The 20737-nt window shown below is 48.0% G+C and overlaps 1 protein-coding gene across 3 annotated transcripts; it reads left to right on the top strand.

The window, feature by feature from the left end:
- STRIP1 (striatin interacting protein 1) lies at nt 1-18590 on the top strand. Of its 3 annotated transcripts, none has more exons than XM_063104512.1 (21): nt 1-184; nt 2803-2872; nt 3626-3700; nt 4123-4257; nt 4359-4479; nt 5323-5391; nt 6390-6496; nt 6607-6734; nt 7995-8177; nt 8555-8772; nt 9804-9869; nt 9963-10026; nt 11214-11285; nt 11747-11821; nt 12038-12135; nt 13693-13819; nt 13995-14095; nt 15008-15074; nt 15570-15674; nt 16317-16521; nt 17638-18590. In XM_063104512.1, exons 1-21 carry the CDS (start codon nt 8-10, stop codon nt 17883-17885), a joined length of 2511 nt encoding a protein of 836 aa, XP_062960582.1. In that variant the 5' UTR covers nt 1-7; the 3' UTR covers nt 17886-18590. The 3 variants fall into 3 exon arrangements, with proteins under 3 accessions (XP_062960582.1, XP_062960583.1, XP_062960584.1); XM_063104513.1 differs by having other exon boundaries at nt 5329-5391; XM_063104514.1 differs by lacking the exons at nt 1-184; nt 2803-2872; nt 3626-3700 and adding an exon at nt 3872-3895.
- The last annotated feature ends 2147 nt before the right edge of the window (nt 18591-20737 follow it).

The raw sequence follows: 20737 nt of genomic DNA on the forward strand, positions 1-20737 counted from the left end.
AGCCAAGATGGAGCCGGCAGCCGGCAGTCCCGGCCCGCTGATTGTGAACAACAAGCAGCCCCAGCCGCCGCCACCTCCGCCGCCGACAACCGTGCAGCCACCCGGGGCACCGCGGGCCGGTGTGGGCCTTCTGCCCGGGGGCAAAACCCGAGAGTTCAACCGCAACCAGCGCAAAGACTCGGAGGTCAGGAGCTCCGGGGGGCGAGGCTAGCACCCGGCAGGCGACGGCGGGGGTCCCGGGCTCGCTCTCGGGGCCAAGCCGGACTTCCCAGAGGGTTCGGCAGGGCCCGGCCGGGGAGCTGTCACTTTAAGGCGAAGGGAACAGGAAGCGAAGCTGGCAGCTCTCGGGGCCGGGGGCGTGAAGCCGGCATCCCTGGCCCGAGCTCCGCCGCCCGGGAGATACTCCCGGAGCTGGTGACCGCCCGTTTGCTGCCCTCGGACACGGGCTGTGGGTGTGGTCTCGGGGCCACAGCCCCTGGGGAGGCGCCCGCCGCCCCAGTTCGAGGGTGAAGGATCGTTGGTCTGCGTGTTCTCCGGGGGGCCAGGTGGCTGCGTCCCGATCTCAGATCAGCTCTGGCTTCTGGTCCTGGGCGGGCGTGGGCAGGGGAGGGACCGGCGAGGGTTTAGAAGGTACTTAGAAGTCGGACGGGCTAATTATCTCTAATAGTACTGCGCGGGTGGAGGTTTCGAGAGTAGGAGGGGGGGACATGCCAGGTTCCCTCCACCTGAGCCAGTGCTGGATCAGGCTGTGGCTGGACAGTGCCTAGAGGTTGCTGTGCCCAGTGCTCCTGATGCTGAACTGCTGAAGATCAGAGAAACGCATTTCAAACATGAGTTAGGGCTCAACATTCCCTTCTCTCTTGCCAGTGAGCTTTTCCTCCTGTTCCGGAGACACCATAGTCTGGGGCTGACTATTCACCTCACCCCTAGTTAAAGAATTCCTCCCACTGCTTCCCTTTGCAGAATCATGAATGAAGACACACACGCCCCAGCCTATTAGAGCATCTTAACTGGCACGTTCCCAGAGCACTTACTATGTATTCTCCTTCACCTGAAACAACTCCTAGGCTCATCAGCAGAAAGGCGCTTATTAATGAGAGGGAATCCTCTTTGTCCAAGCATAAAATACCAGCTCATAACAAAAAGTGGTGATACTTGATACTCTCTTTAGACCTGTGAAATCACTTCCTCTCAAACTTTTGTTTTTTGTTGTCAAGACTAACCTTCTGGTAAAACATGTCAAAAATTGTCAAGCCCAAATTGTCAAGCTCAAGTACTTTGAGCTTGAAGTGAGTTATTTGAAAAAGCGGAGGAACGGACCTTTTAGGAGCCCTTGCATGGCATGGTGCTGGGACATCAATGGTGACTACTCAGTAATTTTTCAAGTGTGGAGGATTATGAAAGTGGTGGGCATGAACCCACCTTCATTATGGGAGGAATTATTACTGTTTTAAAAAGTAATTTAAAATTTTCCTAAGTAGGGGCTAGCCAGTTAGCTCAGTTGGTTAGAGTGCAGGTCCCAAGTTCCGATCCCTGGACCACCAGCCGCCCAAAAAATTAAAAAAAAATTTTTTTTTCCTAAGTAGCTGTGAGTGGTCAAATAAGTATCCTTCGATGCATTTTAATTTCTTTTCCTACTGTTTAATTTCCATATAGACTCAACACATGGAAAGGCAGTCAAATGGGCACATTTAAGCTAGGAAACCTGTCTAAACCTGTTTACTTAGAGATGTACATGCTGTGCTCTTTCTTTAGTCATAGCTGAAATCATTTGTTTGGGAGCCTCATCAATGCCTGAAGAACAAGGAGGCTATTTGATGAGAGCCCTCTATATGCTACATAATTTTGATTAATCCTTAAAAACCTTCAAGGAAGATTTTTGTCATCTTCATTCCATAAATGAAGAAACTGAAGCTCAGTAACTTGTGAAAGTGTATACTGCCTTGCCTCTGAATAAGGAGTATAGTTCTTGTTCATGGGTATGTTTTGTCGTTTTGTGGGTAGTCTTTGTCTCCCCAAGTAGATTTTAATTAAGCCTAAAGACTTTACCTATTTTTTTCTCGCTTCCTCTCTTTCCAGTTCAAGGCTTCCAGGATGGTATGTTCTCAGTAATCACCTATCCCTAGCAGTAAATAGATTCTTTTTGTCACGTTCATTCCTGGGTGTGGGAGGGAAGCTGATCTGTTTGGCCACAGCTATCTCTGTCAGTTCTGAAATTTGAGACAAGGGCAGGAAGGCTAAGGGTTTCAGTACACATTTTGTCCTGAGCTGTTGTTGATAGCCCAATAGCTAGAAAAAGTGAGGCTTCTGGAATCTTTAGCATCATGTGGAATGGTCATTCACTGTACAAAATACACAGAAGCTTTGTGTTCATTCATTCAACAGGTATTTCTTTGAGTATAATAAATACTCAACTATTCATTCATTCACTCATTCATGCCAAATGCTCTGCTGGGCATTGTGAAATCATTGGTGAGCAAAATGGACAAAGCTCCTGCTTTCAAAGAACTTGCAGTCTTGTGGAGAGGCAGATACTAAACAGATAAACATGCCCCTTTTAAATTATATATAGTTACATATATATAAGTTATGGTAAGTGCTCTGAAGGAAAAATATAAGGTGCTCTGAAAGGGCTTAATAGAGACTAAGCTAGACTAGGAGACAAAATATTGTGATGAAATATCAAAGAAGTGGAGGTAGTGGTGTCCTGTGACACAACAGTGTCTCTGGAAACATGTGTTTCATCCTTTGGAAAATATTCAGCATCATCTTTTGTATAAAGTTCTCTTCTTTTCTCAACAGGGTTATTCTGAGTCGCCAGACCTCGAGTTTGAGTATGCTGACACAGACAAGTGGGCTGCAGAGCTATCAGGTAAAGCATAGATCTTCATGTTATTTGGAGGTGGTTTTTTTAAATCGGTCTTTAAGAAAATTAAGAATGAATATTATTTTGGAGTTCACTTTTTTACCTAGTTAGTCCTATCAATGATATGTATAAAATATGTGTTGGTTATTTGATTCAAGCTATGTGTATCTCATAACTTTGGGTTGTCCTTAATTTTATGAAGCGTCTCTGTGTGCTCAGCTCAGTTGGCTATGGCCCAGTCCCAGTGTGAGATGGTTAGTGGTGTTCCTTGGCCATACGCTATGGCCCTGACTGTGGTCTCTCCTACGGCTGTGGGTCATGAGGGATACTAGTAAACGTGCCTGCGTCTGTGTACATCTGTCACTACCACTCCACTCATGTTGTGAGGTGAAGTCACGTGAGCTGCTTTTCCAGCCTCCATCGTGCAGGTCCTACTCAAGAGGTAGTAGCCACTTGAGAAGCATATGTTTAGGGTGATGGTCAGCTCTGGCATGGCATGGTGGGATGGATGCACATCAGACTGGAAGTATCCAGGTTTGTGCTTCACTGGTATTCTGGTTATCAGCTGCAAGGCAAGTCAGCATTATCTCCATTGTGCATATTGGAGCACTAAGACGCCCCCTTCGTCATTAGAGAGGATGATCCAGGAGTCACTGAGACACAAGGCCAGAGTTGAGACTAGAAGCAAATGATTTGCTTTCTCTCCTGGTGTGGGATGTGGATGTGGAGCTGATGGTGATGAGACTTTGTTTTTGACAGAGCTTTACAGCTACACGGAAGGACCAGAATTCCTGATGAATCGAAAATGCTTTGAGGAGGACTTCCGGATCCATGGTGAGATGATTTCCCCTACTTCTCGGTTCCTTGCACACTGCATCATGAGCGCTTCAGGGATTGTCTTAGGCATCTTAATGACCTAAGTCATCCTGGAGTGGCCCAAGAAACATGCTGAACTATGATTGTTCGTTCACGGGCAGATGCAGCATCTAGAGTATACTTGTGGGCACTTTGGCGGTGGCTGTTCATAATGTGAGTATTGGAAAAAACTTGATGTGATTAAAATTGCACGAAAAATACCAGTGTTTCAGTTTGGAAATTCAAATTCATAGAGAAGCAGTGTGATCTTATCCCTTACTTAGAGAATAAAACTTGTCTTTCTGGTCCTGTGGCAGTCCTGAATTTGGTGGGTTAACACTGGGTCCATTCCACTGTGGGATTTTTCTGGGCTCAGATATAACTGGTCTCTTGCCCTGCAGTGACAGACAAGAAATGGACCGAGCTGGACACCAACCAGCACCGTACCCATGCCATGAGGCTCTTGGATGGCTTAGAAGTCACTGCCAGGGAGAAGAGACTCAAGGTGGCTCGAGCAATTCTCTATGTAGCCCAAGGTATTGAGTGGACATCCCCAGGGACCCCTGGCACCTCTGCCAGTGATGTTGCCAAGTCAGATGTGGGGAGGGGCTCACTGAGCTGTGCCTTGTGTTTGCAGGCACCTTTGGGGAGTGCATCTCGGAGGCAGAGGTGCAGTCCTGGATGCGCTACAACATCTTTCTGCTCCTGGAGGTGGGCACGTTCAATGCCTTGGTGGAGCTTCTGAACATGGAAATAGAGTGAGCACTTCTGCGGGGCTTGAGTAGGAAAAAGGAGGCAGGGGTGGGAAGGGGGACTGAGCTTGCAGGCTTTGAGAGGGTTAAATGGGCCACATGGGGCTGAGCATCTGGTCCCAGGATATGTTCTGACCTCCTGGGTTGAATAACAGGGGAGTTGATTGTGTACATCTTGAAGACTAATGGAGACTAATGATAATCTAACTAATGGTCCTTGCATTTCCCTAATGCTGGGACTTTTGCTCCAGACAGTGTGGGTCCTGCCCAAGCCTAAGGTGCCTCTGAGAAGGAGGCTTCTCATTTTGTACTCTCTTTTGAACCCGTAGACTCCACTGTGTTTGCCCTGCAATCTTCTCCTCAGCAGGAGGTCAGGCACAAGTCTGACACAATGACTTAACCAAGGTTGACTCTAGTCTATCACCTTTGCCCTTTGTCAGATGGACAGGTCAGCTGCTGCTCATCTAAGCGTAATGGCATCAATAATAATAGCTAAGAACACTCACTGAGGGCTTACATGTCCCAGGCGTTGTTCTAAGGACATTACATGTACTAATTCATGTTAATTACATTGATACTATCATCATCCCCATTTTACAGATGAGGAAACTAAGACACAGAGAAGTTAAGTACCTTGCCCAAGAGTACATAGCTAGTAAGTGAAAAGGCCAGGATTCAAACCTGAGCAGTCTGATCCAGGGCCTGAATTCTTACCCACTGTGTGCTATGGCCTCTTGTGCAGTCTAAGCACACCTCATAGCATTTTGTTCCCCCATGACAGTACTTGTCAGGTGGATCACTTACCTGCCTTGCTGGAGGAAGGTGCTGACTCTCAAATCTCTCCTGTAGCAACAGTGCCGCGTGCAGCAGTGCGGTGAGGAAGCCCGCCATCTCTCTGGCTGATAGCACAGACCTGAGGTAAGGCAAGCAGCAAGCCTGGCCTCCCTGAGCTTTAACCAGAGATGAGATGAGAGCAGGGCATGGGAGGGTGGTGTGGGGTTTCCTCTCCATATGTGCATTCTTTCTGCACACAGTAATCTGCAAGTGTGATGGGCTCAGTGTGAGTGATTAGTAGGGCTGCTGAGGGCTCTACCTAGGTGGGGCTCTGGATTGAAATTCCCAAAGGAAATCAAGGGTCAAGCCACTTATGAGCCTCCTGCCAGCACTGTTGCTGAGAACTTGGTTGTGGGGTATTTTATATTTGGATGAAACATGATGTTGCTCCTTGGGCTTCCACTTTCTCATGTGTACAGCTTGATCCTCATCTGATTGGATTAGTCCTGACACCTTCATCACATTTCACAAGCTATGCAGGAAGTAACAGCAACTGCTAACCAACAAGATCACACTTCCATTTCTGAGGGTTGAAATCTCTCGCTTTTCATGTATTTGGAAGTTTTTCAGACTGGGTGTTTGTGGTGGTCTCCACTGTAGTTAGGGTCCCTGGGTGTCACCTCCCTGCTCCTGGTTTCCACTCCGTCATAGTAAGCCCTGCCTTTGTTGTCCCTGTGATCCTGTTTTGCTTAGACCTACACAGCTCACTCCTACCTCTGTTTTTTCTTTCCAGGAAGCTTAAGGCCTAAAATGCTTTTGGCCATTCTTGTTCATGTTCATTCATTGAGCAATCATTTGTTAAGCACCTGCTTTGAATAAGCACTTGGCACTAGAGATACAAAACAGAGTAAGATCTGGTCCCAGCCAGAGCAGCATGAAGCAGTGCAGAAATCACCAGGAGGGAAAGACAAGCACTGTTCTGTGGGACTCGCAGACTCTCACCTTTCTTTTCTCAGTTTTCGCTGCATTACAACCTTCCCCCTACCAGCTAGCCTTTCTCACGTTAGCTGGGATGTGAGGAAGCCACGGGAGCTCTCCTGGTTTCCCCTCCTACTTCATTATGAGCTGGCTCTTGTCCTCAGGGTGCTGCTCAACATCATGTACCTGATTGTGGAGACTGTTCACCAGGAGTGCGAGGGTGACAAGGCCGAGTGGAGGACAATGCGACAGACCTTCAGGGCTGAGCTTGGTAGGACCCTGGGAATTATTTCTAGGGGACCTGCCTGGAACTGAAGCTGGAGGGCTTGGGAAGGTCCTGGTGGGCTGCCTGTGGCCCTGATACCTTTGTGTTGCCTGTAGGCTCCCCGCTGTACAACAATGAGCCATTTGCCATCATGCTGTTTGGGATGGTGACCAAATTTTGCAGCGGCCATGCCCCTCACTTCCCCATGAAGAAAGTTCTCTTGCTGCTCTGGAAGACAGTATTGGTGAGTGTCTCCTTGGTGGGGAACTCAGATGCTAGGGGATGGGGCAGGAGGGAGACTTTTCCTTTTATATCCTTTTGAATGTTGAATTGTGTGACTATATAACCACTTTGGTTAAAAAAAAAAAATTACATAAAAAGCTCCTGAAAGCAGACGACTAAACTACTGTCACTTTTGGCCCATTGCAGCCAAAGAGGACTTGACCTGTGAGTCAGAATAGATCACTGGCCCCCTGACCCTGGAAGCCAGGTTTTTCAGTCATAGAACAGCTTCTCCCCCAGACAAGCTGCCTCTCAGGAAGAAGCTGTTGAACCTGGAGTGTGTGAGGTAGTTTGAGGAAGAGTTGGAGCTGGTGCAGTGGGCCCCTTGCTCAGAGGTCAGTTGAAGGAAGCAAGAGTGAGCCCTGAGCAAGCCTCCATCTTTCTCAGGGTATGGAGTGGGACCTGACTGTTTCTAGTGAGGGAATGGGTGCCAGAGGAATTGCCTGGCCAGCCTTGTGGCTTAGGGACACTGTCAGCATCAGGCCCAGGCCAAGTCAGGAGCCCTTCCCACCGGGAGGAATGACCTGGAAAGAAAGTGTAGCTAGAGTTTGGACTACTACTATCACTGGGGTTCACTCTTCCTTCTTTCAGAGTGGCTTGGCTCTGTGCAGCCAGGGCGCGGTATGTTTAGGCCCTCCTAAGAGTCATGTGCACGTTTTATCCTGGCGAGACATCCTGTTGGTTTGTCATGAAGCCTTGCTGAAGCCAGAGAGGAAAGCTGAATTAACAGTGAAACTAAGCAACTTAAAATTGCTGTACCGTGCTGGGGGTTTGGCTTCTAGGGAGATGATTGGATGAAACTATTTTTTTTAAATTTGAGCAACCAGCAATATATTTCCAGTTCTACTGTGGAAGACTGGCATGTATGACTTTTGAAGCATATGAGTCTCACTGACGTTTTTAGGAACTTAAAGGGTTAGGCTCTTCAGTCTGCCCTTTTTTATTTTTAGATTGAAGGGCGTGTCATATGTGCAGAATTAACTCTATCTTCTGTGTCCTAGGTTCAGTTAACCTACAATTCCACCCCTTCTGTGCTCCTTTTTCTCCTCTCCCTTATTGATATTACTGAAGTCTCCTTTGGGGTAGATTACTTCTTTGTCAGAGGTTTGCGGGTCTCTGTAAAGATGTGGTTTATAGTGTCGTGGGTGCTTTGGAGCCTGACAGTGATCAAGGACCAGCCTTGTGGACATGTTGACCCTGGCTCTGCACCCTTGTGATGCAGTGCACGCTGGGTGGCTTTGAGGAGCTGCAGAGCATGAAGGCTGAGAAGCGCACTATCCTGGGCCTTCCCCCGCTGCCTGAAGACAGCATCAAAGTGATCCGCAACATGAGGGCCGCCTCACCACCAGCATCTGCCTCAGATCTGATTGAGCAGCAGCAGAAACGGGGCCGCCGGGAGCACAAGGTGAGGGCAGAAGGTCCCTGTGGCTCCTAAGGACTCTCAAGGTACATGTACGCAGCAGCAGGGTCCCTGGGAGAGCTGGGCTGCTGGAAATCCACTCTGATCAGCTAGTCCAAATGAAGCCTCTGAGGCAGGGACACTTTGTCCCCAGCCTTGGGCCCAGTTTATAATGGGTATTAGGGACATGGCACTTTTGAGGGACTGGAGCAAGAAATGATTTGTCATTTGGTCCCAGTCTTGACTCCCTCTCTGTTTTTTTTTCCACTGTTGTTAGCTCTCTACCCAACACTCTTCTGTGTTACATCTACTCTAGCCACATTTTCCTTTTCTGTTTCATCAGTTGGCTCTTATTGTCTGACCTCCCTTCTCTCTGTTTTTAGGCTCTGATAAAACAGGACAACTTAGATGCCTTCAACGAGCGGGATCCCTACAAGGCTGATGACACTCGAGAAGAGGAAGAGGAGAACGATGATGACAACAGTCTGGAGGGGGAGACGTTCCCCCTTGAGCGAGATGAGGTGATGCCTCCTCCACTACAGCACCCCCAGACCGATAGGCTTACCTGCCCAAAGGGGCTCCCATGGGCTCCCAAGGTCAGGTGAGTCTCAGATCTCCAGAAAACTCTTGGCTCTAGAAGCCAGAGTCCTCACATCTCCAGGCCTGGCCCCTGGCCTGAGTTACCATGCAAAGTCCTTTGCAGGGTTAGGTTGACTTGGCTGTGGGAGGAGGCTCTCATAAGGTGCCCTGTGCTGACCTGGGAATCTTAGGGAGCTGCCCTTGCTGGTGTCATACAGAGTGGCCATGTATGGCTCCTGAGTCAGTAATTTGAGCTGGCTCTTGGTAGATATGTTGCTAGTGAAGGGGGATAGGAAGAAATAAAAACGAGCATTTAAATGAACCCATCCCCATTCTCTCTGGGGTTGTATGTGGTTTTTAACAGAAAAAAAAATAATAGATTAAGGTAGAGTTTCTTTAGAATCATTATTAAAGTGTTTGCAATATATTTGGGTAAACTGATGGATGGTAAAGTACCTGGAGGTATATAATTGGTATCTGTTTTATAGGCAACAACTTACAAAATAGATGAACATGTGGGCAGATATAGAGGTCACTTTCTCAATCCTGATAGAGTCTCAGTATTCAGTGATCTGTGAAGGGAATGCAGAACGGGTCATCAGAAAACACAAGATGTGCAAAAAAAAAAAAGAAAAAAGAAAACACAAGATGTGCTGATTGTTTGAGACAAGAAGTGTGATCCGTATGAACAATCAGTAGCATATAGCTCTAAGTGTTTGAACTTTTTAAATATTTGAGAAAGTCTGTTGACAAACTTATTAATGACTGAATAAAGTATGCTTTTAAGTTTCCGGTATTTTTTGAGTAAATTAGTTATATTTTTCACCTTGATTTTATGGGTAAACTAGTTACACATATTTCGTTGACCCAACAAAATTATAAGGAGCATTAAAATAGTCTAAAGATTTCAGTGTTTTTCCTTTTTTTAAAAAGAAAAACAATTATGAGAGACTTTTTCTTCTGGCTTCACAATTTCTGGATGTTCTATGTTTCTACTAGTCGTGACACCTTGAAACAGCGTTTGATGAAAACCTTTCTCTCTTTTTTGGGCAGAGAGAAAGACATTGAGATGTTCCTTGAGTCCAGTCGCAGCAAATTCATAGGCTACACCCTAGGCAGGTCAGTGTGGTCTGAGTTCCTTTTGAAGTTCACTCTCCTGGCCTTTGGTGACTAGATGTCTAGACTCAACACAGGGTCTTCTTTATTCTCCAGTGACACGAACACCGTGGTGGGACTGCCCAGGCCAATCCACGAAAGCATCAAGACTCTGAAACAGGTAAGTGGCTTTGGGTGAGCTTTTGGCCTAGTTTGGTCCCAAGTGAGTATAGTGAGATAAGCCCCTAGGGGGAAGCCTTTTAAGGCTGCTGTCTGTCTGAGAGAACCTGGGGTGGAGGCATGGGTGGACTGTGGGGTACCCTTGAAGTATAAGTTTTACTTATACTTCGTTTTAGCTGAGCTTTTGTTTGGGACTGACTGAATGTTCATTAAAGATTATATTACCTGACAGTTATTGTTGGAGTTTTAAGGGACCCTATGAATAGTCCTCCCTTTTTCTTGCTTAAATTCTATGGCAGTTGAGACAGAGGAGTAGGCATATGGAGACTGCAATGCTGGCTTATTGCTCATGGAGTGAATGGAGCATGAGGCTTAAGAATGCAGCAATAGGTGCCCTAATATCAAACTTCCAGAATTAGGTGGATCTACCTGTACTGTCCCAAGCAGTGATGTGGGCCCCTGCCAAGCCTGGTGGAAAAGCAGAAGAAGCACAGGCTCTCAGCAGGCAGGCAGATTCTAAAGAGAAAAGAGAAAAGGGTTGGGCAAGGACTGCCCTGTTCTTCCTCCATAGTTACCCATCAGAGAGGGAAGGAGTGAGTGTGTGGAAAAGGCAGGAAGGGACCAGGAGGATTTTGCAAATGCATGTCCCTCCACATGGGAGGGAACATCAAGAATAGGGAGGAGGTGTCTCCCTTAACCACATGTGGAGTGTAACTGTTAATATATTTTTGAAATTCGTAGTACTGAATGATCCCTGTACAGCTAGGCCTTAAGTACTTGATTTTTTTTTTTTTTTTTTAAAGATGATCAGTAAGGGGATCTTAACCCTTGATTTGGTGCTGTCAGCACCACGCTCTCCCAAGTGAGCCATGGGCCGGCCCTAAATACTTGATTTTGCTTTTAATACATTTTCTCCTGTCACTGCAGCTATCTGAAAGCCCTTTTTCCTACTTTAATTTGCTTTTTTTTCTAATCTACTGTGGGCTTTTTACCCTCATTGTAAGAGATAGATGCCCATTTAGAAAAATATTCTGGGCTTGGGATTTTAGTTAGGGATCTTTGTGATGACTTGGCCCTCTTTCAGAAGGCTGTTCAAAGAAAAATGTGTGGGGTCTTTCCCAGGGGTGGGGAGTTTGGCCAGAAAGTGAGGGTCGTTTCCCCATCGCCTCCTCTCCTGTCTCTCTCCAGCACAAGTACACATCCATCGCAGAGGTCCAGGCACAGATGGAGGAGGAGTACCTTCGCTCTCCTCTCTCAGGGGTGAGTTGGAGACCTTCTCTCCACGCACAGGATCCCCAGCTGTGCCCGGACAGTGTGCTGAGCCTAAACCACAAAGCTGCTCCAGGCTCTGCCCTCAAAGAGCTCCCAGTCGAGCTCCCAGTGCTGGGGTTAAGGGCACAGACTCTGAACCGGGCACCTGCCTCTGAGTCCTGGCTCCACCATTTATTGGGCAGGAACTTAGGCAAGTTACTAGATCTCTTGGTGCTTTGTTTCCTCACTGGTAAAATAGGAATAACAGTACATTTTTCATAGGGCTATAGTAAAGATTAACTGAGTAATTGCAAGTAAAGTGCCTGGCATGTGTGTGCAAGGTTTGCTATTGTTACCATCAACATTATTTACATCGATACTTACGAATTCTCTCACAGTCAGCTAGTAAGCTGGCTCGGGAAATTGTAGTCTGGACTTGGGTATTGTATTTGTACCCATTGTGTTAAAAGGGAGAAGAGGAAGTCGAGCAAGTTCCTGCAGAAACCCTCTACCAAGGCTTACTACCCAGCCTGCCTCAGTATATGGTGAGTGCTCTGTGTCTGGGACCCCTCTTGGTGGCCATCAGTAGGTTCTTGCAGTGGGATCCCCTCCCCACTATATTGGCCTTGAGAGCATGACCTGCCAATCTTCTTTACCCCTTCCGTCTGCCACCCGAGGACCTATGGAAAGACCACCTCTCAGGGCTTAGTTCTGGCCCTGGGATTTCTCATACATATGTCTGAACAGTCTGCTCTTCCCAGATTGCCCTCCTGAAGATCCTGCTGGCTGCAGCTCCCACCTCAAAAGCCAAAACAGACTCAATCAACATCCTAGCAGATGTCCTGCCTGAGGAGATGCCGTGAGTGTCATTACTGTGAATGGAGGTCGGGGACAGAGGGTAGAGGGGAAAGGGAAAATGTTTGCCTTTTGCAAGGTTGGATTCTTTTGTTGGCAGCTTCTCTGCAGGTTAAGTTTAGGATATTCCTGACTCAGGAAAAGGAAACTGTTGGATTAAATACTTTCACTGGTTAGGTAGATGGCTAGGTCCAGTTGATCTGGATTCTGCCACCTAGTGAACTCCTGAGTGAGCTGGGGAAAGTCATTTTCTTCTCTGTAAAATGAATAGGGCTGCCTTAGATATTTCCCAATACTTTCCCTCTAATACTGTGTGATTGGGACACCCAGGACATGTTGGGTTGTTTCTGGACAGTTTGCCAGCCAACAGCTGAGTCTGAACTGGGTCTAGAGTCCTGTTCACCAGTGAACCGGCAGGCAGAGTGCTGGCAGATGTCTCAGGGTAATAGGGTGAAATCCTTAGGGCTTCCTCCTCCCTGGGCCGTGAGCTCATAGCTCTTTGATGTGAGGATACAAATTGAGATTATGTTCTACTTTGAGAAGGACCCAGGACTTGATCTAATCTCCTGCCTACCTGCCAACACTGCCCAGTTCTGAGCCCAGTTCTCAGGTGGCTGTGGCCCTGAAGTCTGGCAGTGATAGCCAGGTGAGGGAAGAGGCAGGGATTGGCTCATACCAAAGGGAAGATCACAGAACACTATGCCAGTGTGAAGGTCCCTGGAAAAAGAGTTCAGGATTTATAATAAGAAGTCTTGAATTAAGAAATTGATTGTATTCGTATGTTTTATGTCACTTATAACAGAATACCTGAAACTGGATAATTCATGAAGAAAAGAAATTTATTTTTTACAGTTGTGGAGGCTGGGAAATCCAAGGTTGAGGGGGCACTTCTGGTGAGGGCCTTCTCCTTGGTGGGGATTATACAGAGTCTCTGGTGACACAGGCTATCACATGGCAAGAGGCTGACAGGAGCACATTCATGTGCTCTCCTTATAAAGCCACCAGTTCTCACCCATGATACCCATTAATCCATGAACAGATTAATTCATGAGGCCATAGCCTCTTAAAGGCTCCACCTTTCAAATACCATATTGAGGATTATGTTCCAGCATGGGCTTTGGAAGGGGACAAACATTCAAATCATAGCACTGATGTAACTCAGTGCTTCCTAAATTTTTCTGACTCCAAAACCCTTTTTTCACATAATATGAAACATCTCAATACACTGGTATTCTACAGAACATACTTTGGGAAACACAGTTAATATGGTGGCAGAAGCTTAGGGGAGGTCTTGGAAATGAGAAATTCATTTTTGGAGGAGAAGCAGGGAAATAGACTAAGAATGTGTTTGGGTGTTGTGGGGAAGAAATGAATTGTGCCAAGCTAGACTGCTTGGTAGGTCGGTAGGTGGAGTCCGGGGCCTAACATCTGAAACATCCGTGGGCTGGGTGGCAAGGTGGGGAGCCTTTGCCCAGAGAGGCTCAGGAGTCTATCACTGCTGTGAACGCCTAGAAATGAGGTGCTGCACATGCTGGTGCTCACTGGGCAATTGTGTTTGCAGCACCACAGTATTACAGAGCATGAAGCTGGGAGTGGATGTGAACCGACACAAAGAGGTCATTGTTAAGGCCATTTCTGCTGTCCTGCTACTGCTGCTCAAACACTTTAAGTTGAACCACGTCTACCAGGTATGTGCAGGGCCTTCCTTCTTATCCTATGGGCCAAGGTTTCAGGCAGTGCTGCTGCTCCAGTCTGCAAGAACAGGGGCCGTGGCCTTTGAACTCCTTTGATCTCTGCATGAATGTTCTAAGGAAAGAAGGCAAGGTTCTCAGGAGTATACTTATTTTGTTCTCTTGGTTTCAGTTTGAATACATGGCCCAGCACCTGGTGTTTGCCAACTGCATCCCTTTGATTCTAAAGTTCTTCAATCAAAACATCATGTCCTACATCACTGCCAAGAACAGGTGATGAGGGCTGGCCTGTTAGCTCAGTTGGTTAGAGCTCAGTGATGTAATACCAAGGTCAAGGGTTCAGATTGCCTCACTGGCCAGCTGCCAAAAAAACCCACCAAAACCCCAAAAAACTAAATACACACAAGTATGTGACAAGGACCAGAGACTAGGAAGGGGTGGGTATGGCGAGATGGTAGGGCTTCCAGCTGGTCTCTCCCACTGAGTCAATTCCGCTAACATTTTTCCAGCACCTATGAGCCAGCACTCTGCCAGGCATCAGGACACAAAGATGCATGAGATATGGTCCTTGCCTGTGGAGAATGCTGTGTGTCAGATCTGTGTCCAACTAGTCTAGTGACAGGTGACTCAGCCTGTGCCTGGGCAGGAGGGTTCTCATCCCAAGCTCCAGAACTGCCCTCAGTGTGCCTTCTACTTTTTTTTTTTTGAGGAGACTGTCTGGGCTGTCTGCTGTTTCTAAGGAGTTCGACCATATGCACTTTAATGCCCTGTCTTGCTGACTTCTACCTCCTCCCCCCAGCCTGGTGCCAGCTGTGGTTCTCTGATGCATCACAGGGGGAGCTGCCAGCCAGACACCATCTCCAGTAGGGCTTGGCAGAAATTAGTTGCCTTGAGCAGTCTCCTCCCCCAGCCCCCGATTCATTGCTATGGGGAAAGCTGCAGTAGGGTCTTCACCCCTTAACAAGATTACAAGCTAGTCTCTGGCCACAGGGGGACCCTACAAGTTCTCTTGTAGCAGGTAGCACCTCATCTCATAGCTGGGGAGATGGGTGGGGCAGACAAGGTAGATTCCTACGTCTGCTCCAAGTGGGAGAGGAAAACCAGGAGCCCACTCAGTCACAGCTGCTCCATCAGACCCCAGGCCTTTGCTCATGGTGGGCATGTGGGTTTTCTTGCCCTCTGCAGCATTTCTGTCCTGGATTACCCTCACTGTGTGGTACATGAGCTGCCAGAGCTGACTGCGGAGAGTCTGGTGAGTGGCTGGGCTCTCCCCAGCTGTTCTTTGGACATGAGGGTCAGTGGGTGGAGAGCCTGCCTTCCCCAACACAGGGACAGAAGTGTCTTCCACAGATGAGGTCACTTTTGAGTGCCTGTCTTTTAAAGCACTGTAAGTGCATGGAAATGGTCAGGGGGAGGGACCTTGCAGAGTTGAAAGATTTGGGTGCTGGCCCAGAGCTTACCTGGTAGAGTTGCTTCCCTCTTCCCACACTGGACTCTGAGGCCACAGCCCCCAGTATCATGGTCCATGTTTCTTGCAGGAAAAGCCTAGGGAGCCCTCCCACTGCCCAATCCCCTGCCACCTTCTGGGATGGAGTCCCCTGCCTAGGGCTGCTCAGAGAGGAGGGGGTTCCTGGTTAGAGGCAGGGAGACCCGGCTGCTCTGAGGTCATATATACGAGGGCCTTTTAGAAACTGCTGAGCACCCCGCAGCTGTGAGGATTATGATTGTTGCTGGGTTTACCTTGCAGGAAGCAGGTGACAATAACCAGTTTTGCTGGAGGAACCTCTTTTCTTGTATCAATCTGCTTCGGATCTTGAACAAGCTGACGAAATGGAAGCATTCAAGGACAATGGTAAGTCGCTGTAGTCAGCAGATGTGAAACTTAGAGCTCAAAGAAGAATGCCATGCCCTGTATCTTCCTTTCACACTGGGAGTAGGGAGTCCCCAGGTGGGCTTGCTGCTGCAGCTACAGCTACAGCCTTCTCACTTCACTTTGCTATAGCCACATTCTTGCATTTTAAGGGCTGATTCCTATTCTCTGATGAGTTGAACTAGAAGCTGGAAGAGGCTCAGTCATGCACTGAAACAAATCCACACTCACAGAAGTGCTTTTTCTGTATCCTCTTAATAATCTTGATTGGTAACATAACCAGGGTTCTGAGAGTCTTCTTCACCCTGGGTCTGTGGAGGCCATTGGGGTGGGGAGGTCCATGAATCCTCTGAAATTATGAGTACTTGCACATAGGAATGTTTCTGGTGAAGAAATTTATATTTTTCTTCAGATGCCAAAGTGACCAATAATTAGCATGACCAACCATCCCAGTTTGCCTGAAACTCTCCCAGTTTGGGCACTTAAAATTCTGTGTACCAAGAAACCCCTCAGTCCAAGGGAAACAGGGATGGTTTGTCACCCTGCCTGTAACCCCCAAAGCGTAAAGCAGGAGTGTAGGGGTGTGTGCATTTATTTCTGCCCTCAACTTGTGCCCCTTCCAAGATGCTGGTGGTGTTCAAGTCAGCCCCCATCTTGAAGCGGGCCCTGAAGGTGAAACAAGCCATGATGCAGCTCTATGTGCTGAAGCTACTAAAGGTGCAGACCAAATACCTGGGGCGGCAGTGGCGAAAGAGCAACATGAAGACAATGTCTGCCATCTACCAGAAGGTGCGGCATCGGCTGAATGACGACTGGGCATATGGCAACGGTGAGCTTTGCACAAAGCATGGGAAAGGTGACATCCTTCATGTACCACAGGGGCCTCTCTGCCCTGAGCTTCCCACTGAGGAACAGGAAGGGGCCCAGATCCTGCTTTTGTAGCATCAGGATGGGAGCTCTAGGAAGGACTTTGAGAAGCTACCCAGGCTTGGCTTCTCTGGCCATTCCCCATTCTCTCTGTCCCTCTCCTCCAAGTCATTCCTTTTCTAGGAATTGTCACAAGACTTGGGCCCCTGTTTTCACCCCATTGCAATTTCCTTAGTTCTGGTTACCTAAAAAACTCATAGCTCCTGACTGGCTTCCCTGCCTCCACTTTCTTCCCTCCACCAATTCCTTAGACTTTGCCCTAGTGATCTTTTCAACATGCAGATCTGTGCTGTTACCTCCCTGACTAAAATCCTTCATTAGCTTCCTATTTTTCTTGTAATTAGAATCAAACTCTTAAGCAAGGCATATGAGGCCTGCTGTCCATACTCCTTCCCTCTCCTTTCTGTGATCTGACCCAGCTTCCTTTCCAGCCTCGTTACCTGCTCTCAGCTCGGGCTCCAGCACACCCAGGGCTCTGGGCCTCTGCCCATACCATTCCGTCTGCCCACAGTGTGTCTCCCTCACCCACCCCAACTGCTTGTATCTGCACATTGTGGCATATAGCACCATGGCTAAATGCTTGTGTCTGTACTCCCAATGCCCTGTGAATTTGTGCAGGCCCAAAGTGGCACAGGATGCCTGGTCAGGGAACTGAGAGAAAATGAGCAAATGAGGGAATCTCCAGGGTCCTGCCTGTGACCCCAGAGAGCTGGGGAGAACTTCACTTTTAGAGAAGTGTATTGTGCATGTGGCTTTCCCTCTCTAGCTGTACATAACCTCTGCAGTTTAAGCCTCGTTTTCGGTAGATGTAGTTTTTCTCTTTATACCTGATTCTGTTTTGTATCTAGGAAAGAATTCCTGCCAGTCTTCCTGAGGGTGGGCTTAGAGGTGTCCTGCTCCCAGTTAATGGTCAACACACCCAGCCCTGGCCGGTCTGGCCCCTGAGCTAGCTGCAGTGAACCTATGGGCAGCTCTTACAGGGCTTGGCTCCTAACCATGTCTTCCTGGTTTGTCCCAGATCTTGATGCTCGGCCTTGGGACTTCCAGGCAGAGGAGTGTGCCCTCCGTGCTAACATTGAACGCTTCAATGCTCGGCGCTACGACCGGGCCCACAGCAACCCTGACTTCCTGCCAGTGGACAACTGCCTGCAGAGTGTCCTGGGCCAGCGAGTGGACCTCCCTGAGGACTTCCAGATGAACTATGACCTCTGGTTAGAAAGGGAGGTCTTCTCCAAACCTATTTCCTGGGAAGAGCTGCTGCAGTGAGGCTGCTGGGCAGGGGACAAACAGAAAGAAAAGGTGATCTCGAGGTACCTGAGTGATTATCCTGGTTCATCGCTGCTGTGCTGCATTCTCCCTCTAGATGGCAGCACGGCCCCACCGTGTCCTCCACGGCCAGCTCTGGGCTGTGGCTGAGCCAAGGTTGGCCTCTGGTTAATTTGCAGCGTCCTGCTCAGGAACAGTCATTTCTCTGCTTGGGATCCCTTCCTTCATTCTCCCCCACCCTCCTCTCTTGGACATGGTTGTTGCAGCTCATTTCACAGTCAGCCCAATGATGGGAAAAGTTGATATGGGCTGGGAACCACTTCTTATTGCATCTGAATTTCAGGGGTCATGCTGACTCCTCTTGAGACACACCAATCCTTGGCATGTCAGCTTGCCAAGGACAAAGGCTTAGGATTAGGACCAAAGCCAGAAAGTCAGCATTTGGTTGTGCTCTGGGGGTTTCTGATGTCATTCTAGCCTCCTGTTAAAGTTTATCCAGAAGCAATCGCAGAGGCTCCTGCAGCTGCCTCAGCACATGGCTTTGGGACAGGGTCGAGGTAGGAAGAGAAGCTTCCCTTAACCAGAGGTGCCATTTTTCCTCTTGGTTTGCAAGGGCCTGTAAATATCTATATGTAAATCTGTGTGTATTCTCTTGTGTCATGTTGGGGTTTTTAATGTGTTTGTGTATTCTGTTTACATTAAAAGGAAGCAAAAGCAATCCCTATTGCCTTGTCTGCAGAAAATATGGCTTATGGATATCTCCTCCAGGTCTAGAAAGTAGCTTTTCCCATCAGAATATATAGGTTATCCAGTTGTCCTCCACCAGACTGCCTGCTTTTTCCATCAAAGGGGGAAAGGGAGGGGGAGTTGGTACTTATCCCAAGTGTTGTCTTCCTACATCAATCTGGGATTGCTCCAGCCCAGCTCCTGGGCTCCGGATTGCTAGAATAAGTTGTCCCACACCCCTGGATTTGATATAATTTCAGTAGACACCCCAGGTTTCTCTGGATCACACCCCTGAGCTGTCCTCAGCCAAACCAATTTCAGTGCTAGGGAGGGAGGGGCTGAGTCAAGGTGGGTGGGGAGTCAGGTACTGTAGGCCGTTACTGGGGCACGTGGTTAGGATTGAGAGGAAACTTATATGCTCAGAGCCTGGGAAGCAGATCATCAGGAGTCAGCTTCACAGTGGGAAAGGGAGTGACGGAGGGTCCAGGAGCTCTCTATGGCTGACAGAGAAGTCAGGAAAAGCTTTGTGGTAGGGTCAGTTTGAGGTCTCCTGGAGCCTACACTCTGGCTTTCAGATCTCTGGTCACATCTGCCTCCACCTAGCCGTATCTTGAGGACCTGCATCTGAGGATATCATCACTTTGATGCTGGTAAAAGGAGTGTTTCCTTTTCAGAATTGCTGGAAGGTCTCTTATCTTACCTATAGGCAATGTGTATAGGGTCTGTAATCTCCTAGGGGTCTTGAATTATAAAGGAAACATTCTGGGGAGAACCTTCCCTTTGTTGGTTCTTATGTTCAGTGCCTGCCAGGCCTGGGTCCTGTTGAGCCTCACTCAGGACAGGCCTTGATGAGCCAGCATGGATAGGAGCAACAGGTGGAAGCCAGCAGCATACTCCTGATAGTCACATAGCCTATGAGATGGAATCCCTGTGACTGGCCCTTTGCTCCAGAGTAACTTGCACAGGACAAGAGAGTTTGACACATTATGTGTGTGCATGATAGTTTTCTGCTGTTTCTTGCTAGGACCAATAGGAAGTATGTATCTTGAGATTTTAATTTGGACAAGATGCGTTTTCACGTTCTTGCTCCACCAGTATGGCCCAAGTTACTGAACCTGCCTGGCCTGAGGCTTTGTCCCCCTGCTCCTCTTTTGACTTTCCTAATCTCTCCTCTGACCTGCAAAAAAGAACATAGAATATCAAGGCTGCAAGGGCTGTAAATCCTGGGCAGGTGAATCCCTTCATCTGTAGACACAAGAGCTGGCCTGGGGAGAGAAGGGCCTTCTCAGAGCCACAGAGTGTGTTAGTGGCAGGTTGGCCATTTGAACCCAGGTCTTTGTACAGAAATGGCTTTTGGAGCCACCCACTCTCTGTGGCTTTTAATCTCATCTGGGTCATGAGACGGGCAGGGTACATGAAGACCCTTTGTAAATGGTTGAGTTATGTAAAATGTTGATTATTGCCAACCAGGCTCGGTCCAGTGCTCCTTTAGTCCACCAAAAGGTGGATTACCCCGAGGCTGTATCACCCTAAGGATGGGAACAGTCCTTGTTAATTATAAGAATTATAGCATAATGGGTGCCAAATAGGTGCCAGGCACAATATTAGATACTACTTCTTGAAGGCTCCTTTTCTATGCAGTAGCCAGCAAATATTGAGTACTTACTGTATGCCAGCCACTGTTCTCAGCACTTTATGTATAATGTCATACCTATTCTTTATCATAACCCTGAAAGGTAAGTCCCATTACAATCTCTATTCCTATTTGCAGATGAGAAAACTGTGTTACAGAAAGGGTGAAGAACTTGCCCAATGTCATGCAGTCCTGGCAAGAGCCAGGATTCAAACCCAGGTCTCTGGTTGCAGTGCTGTCTACTCCCCCCGCCCTTTCCTAGTAATCATTGTAGCCCCCAGCACATACCACCAGTGCCTTCATTTGCTCATTTATTTACCTGAGCCAACACTTAGTATTTGCTCTAGCATGGTTCCCAGCACAGAAGATTGATGACACGTGTTCATAGCTGTAGGCCATAACTGCCCACTCAAGCTGGGCGTTGGCCTAGCCACTGGTGTGTCCCGAATGTGTCCTCCTCAAGGTAACTTGGGGGCTCTTGCTGCTACCTTTT

Source organism: Cynocephalus volans, chromosome 8 (genome assembly GCF_027409185.1).
Source record: "Cynocephalus volans isolate mCynVol1 chromosome 8, mCynVol1.pri, whole genome shotgun sequence".
In the NCBI taxonomy this organism is placed as follows: domain Eukaryota; kingdom Metazoa; phylum Chordata; class Mammalia; order Dermoptera; family Cynocephalidae; genus Cynocephalus; species Cynocephalus volans.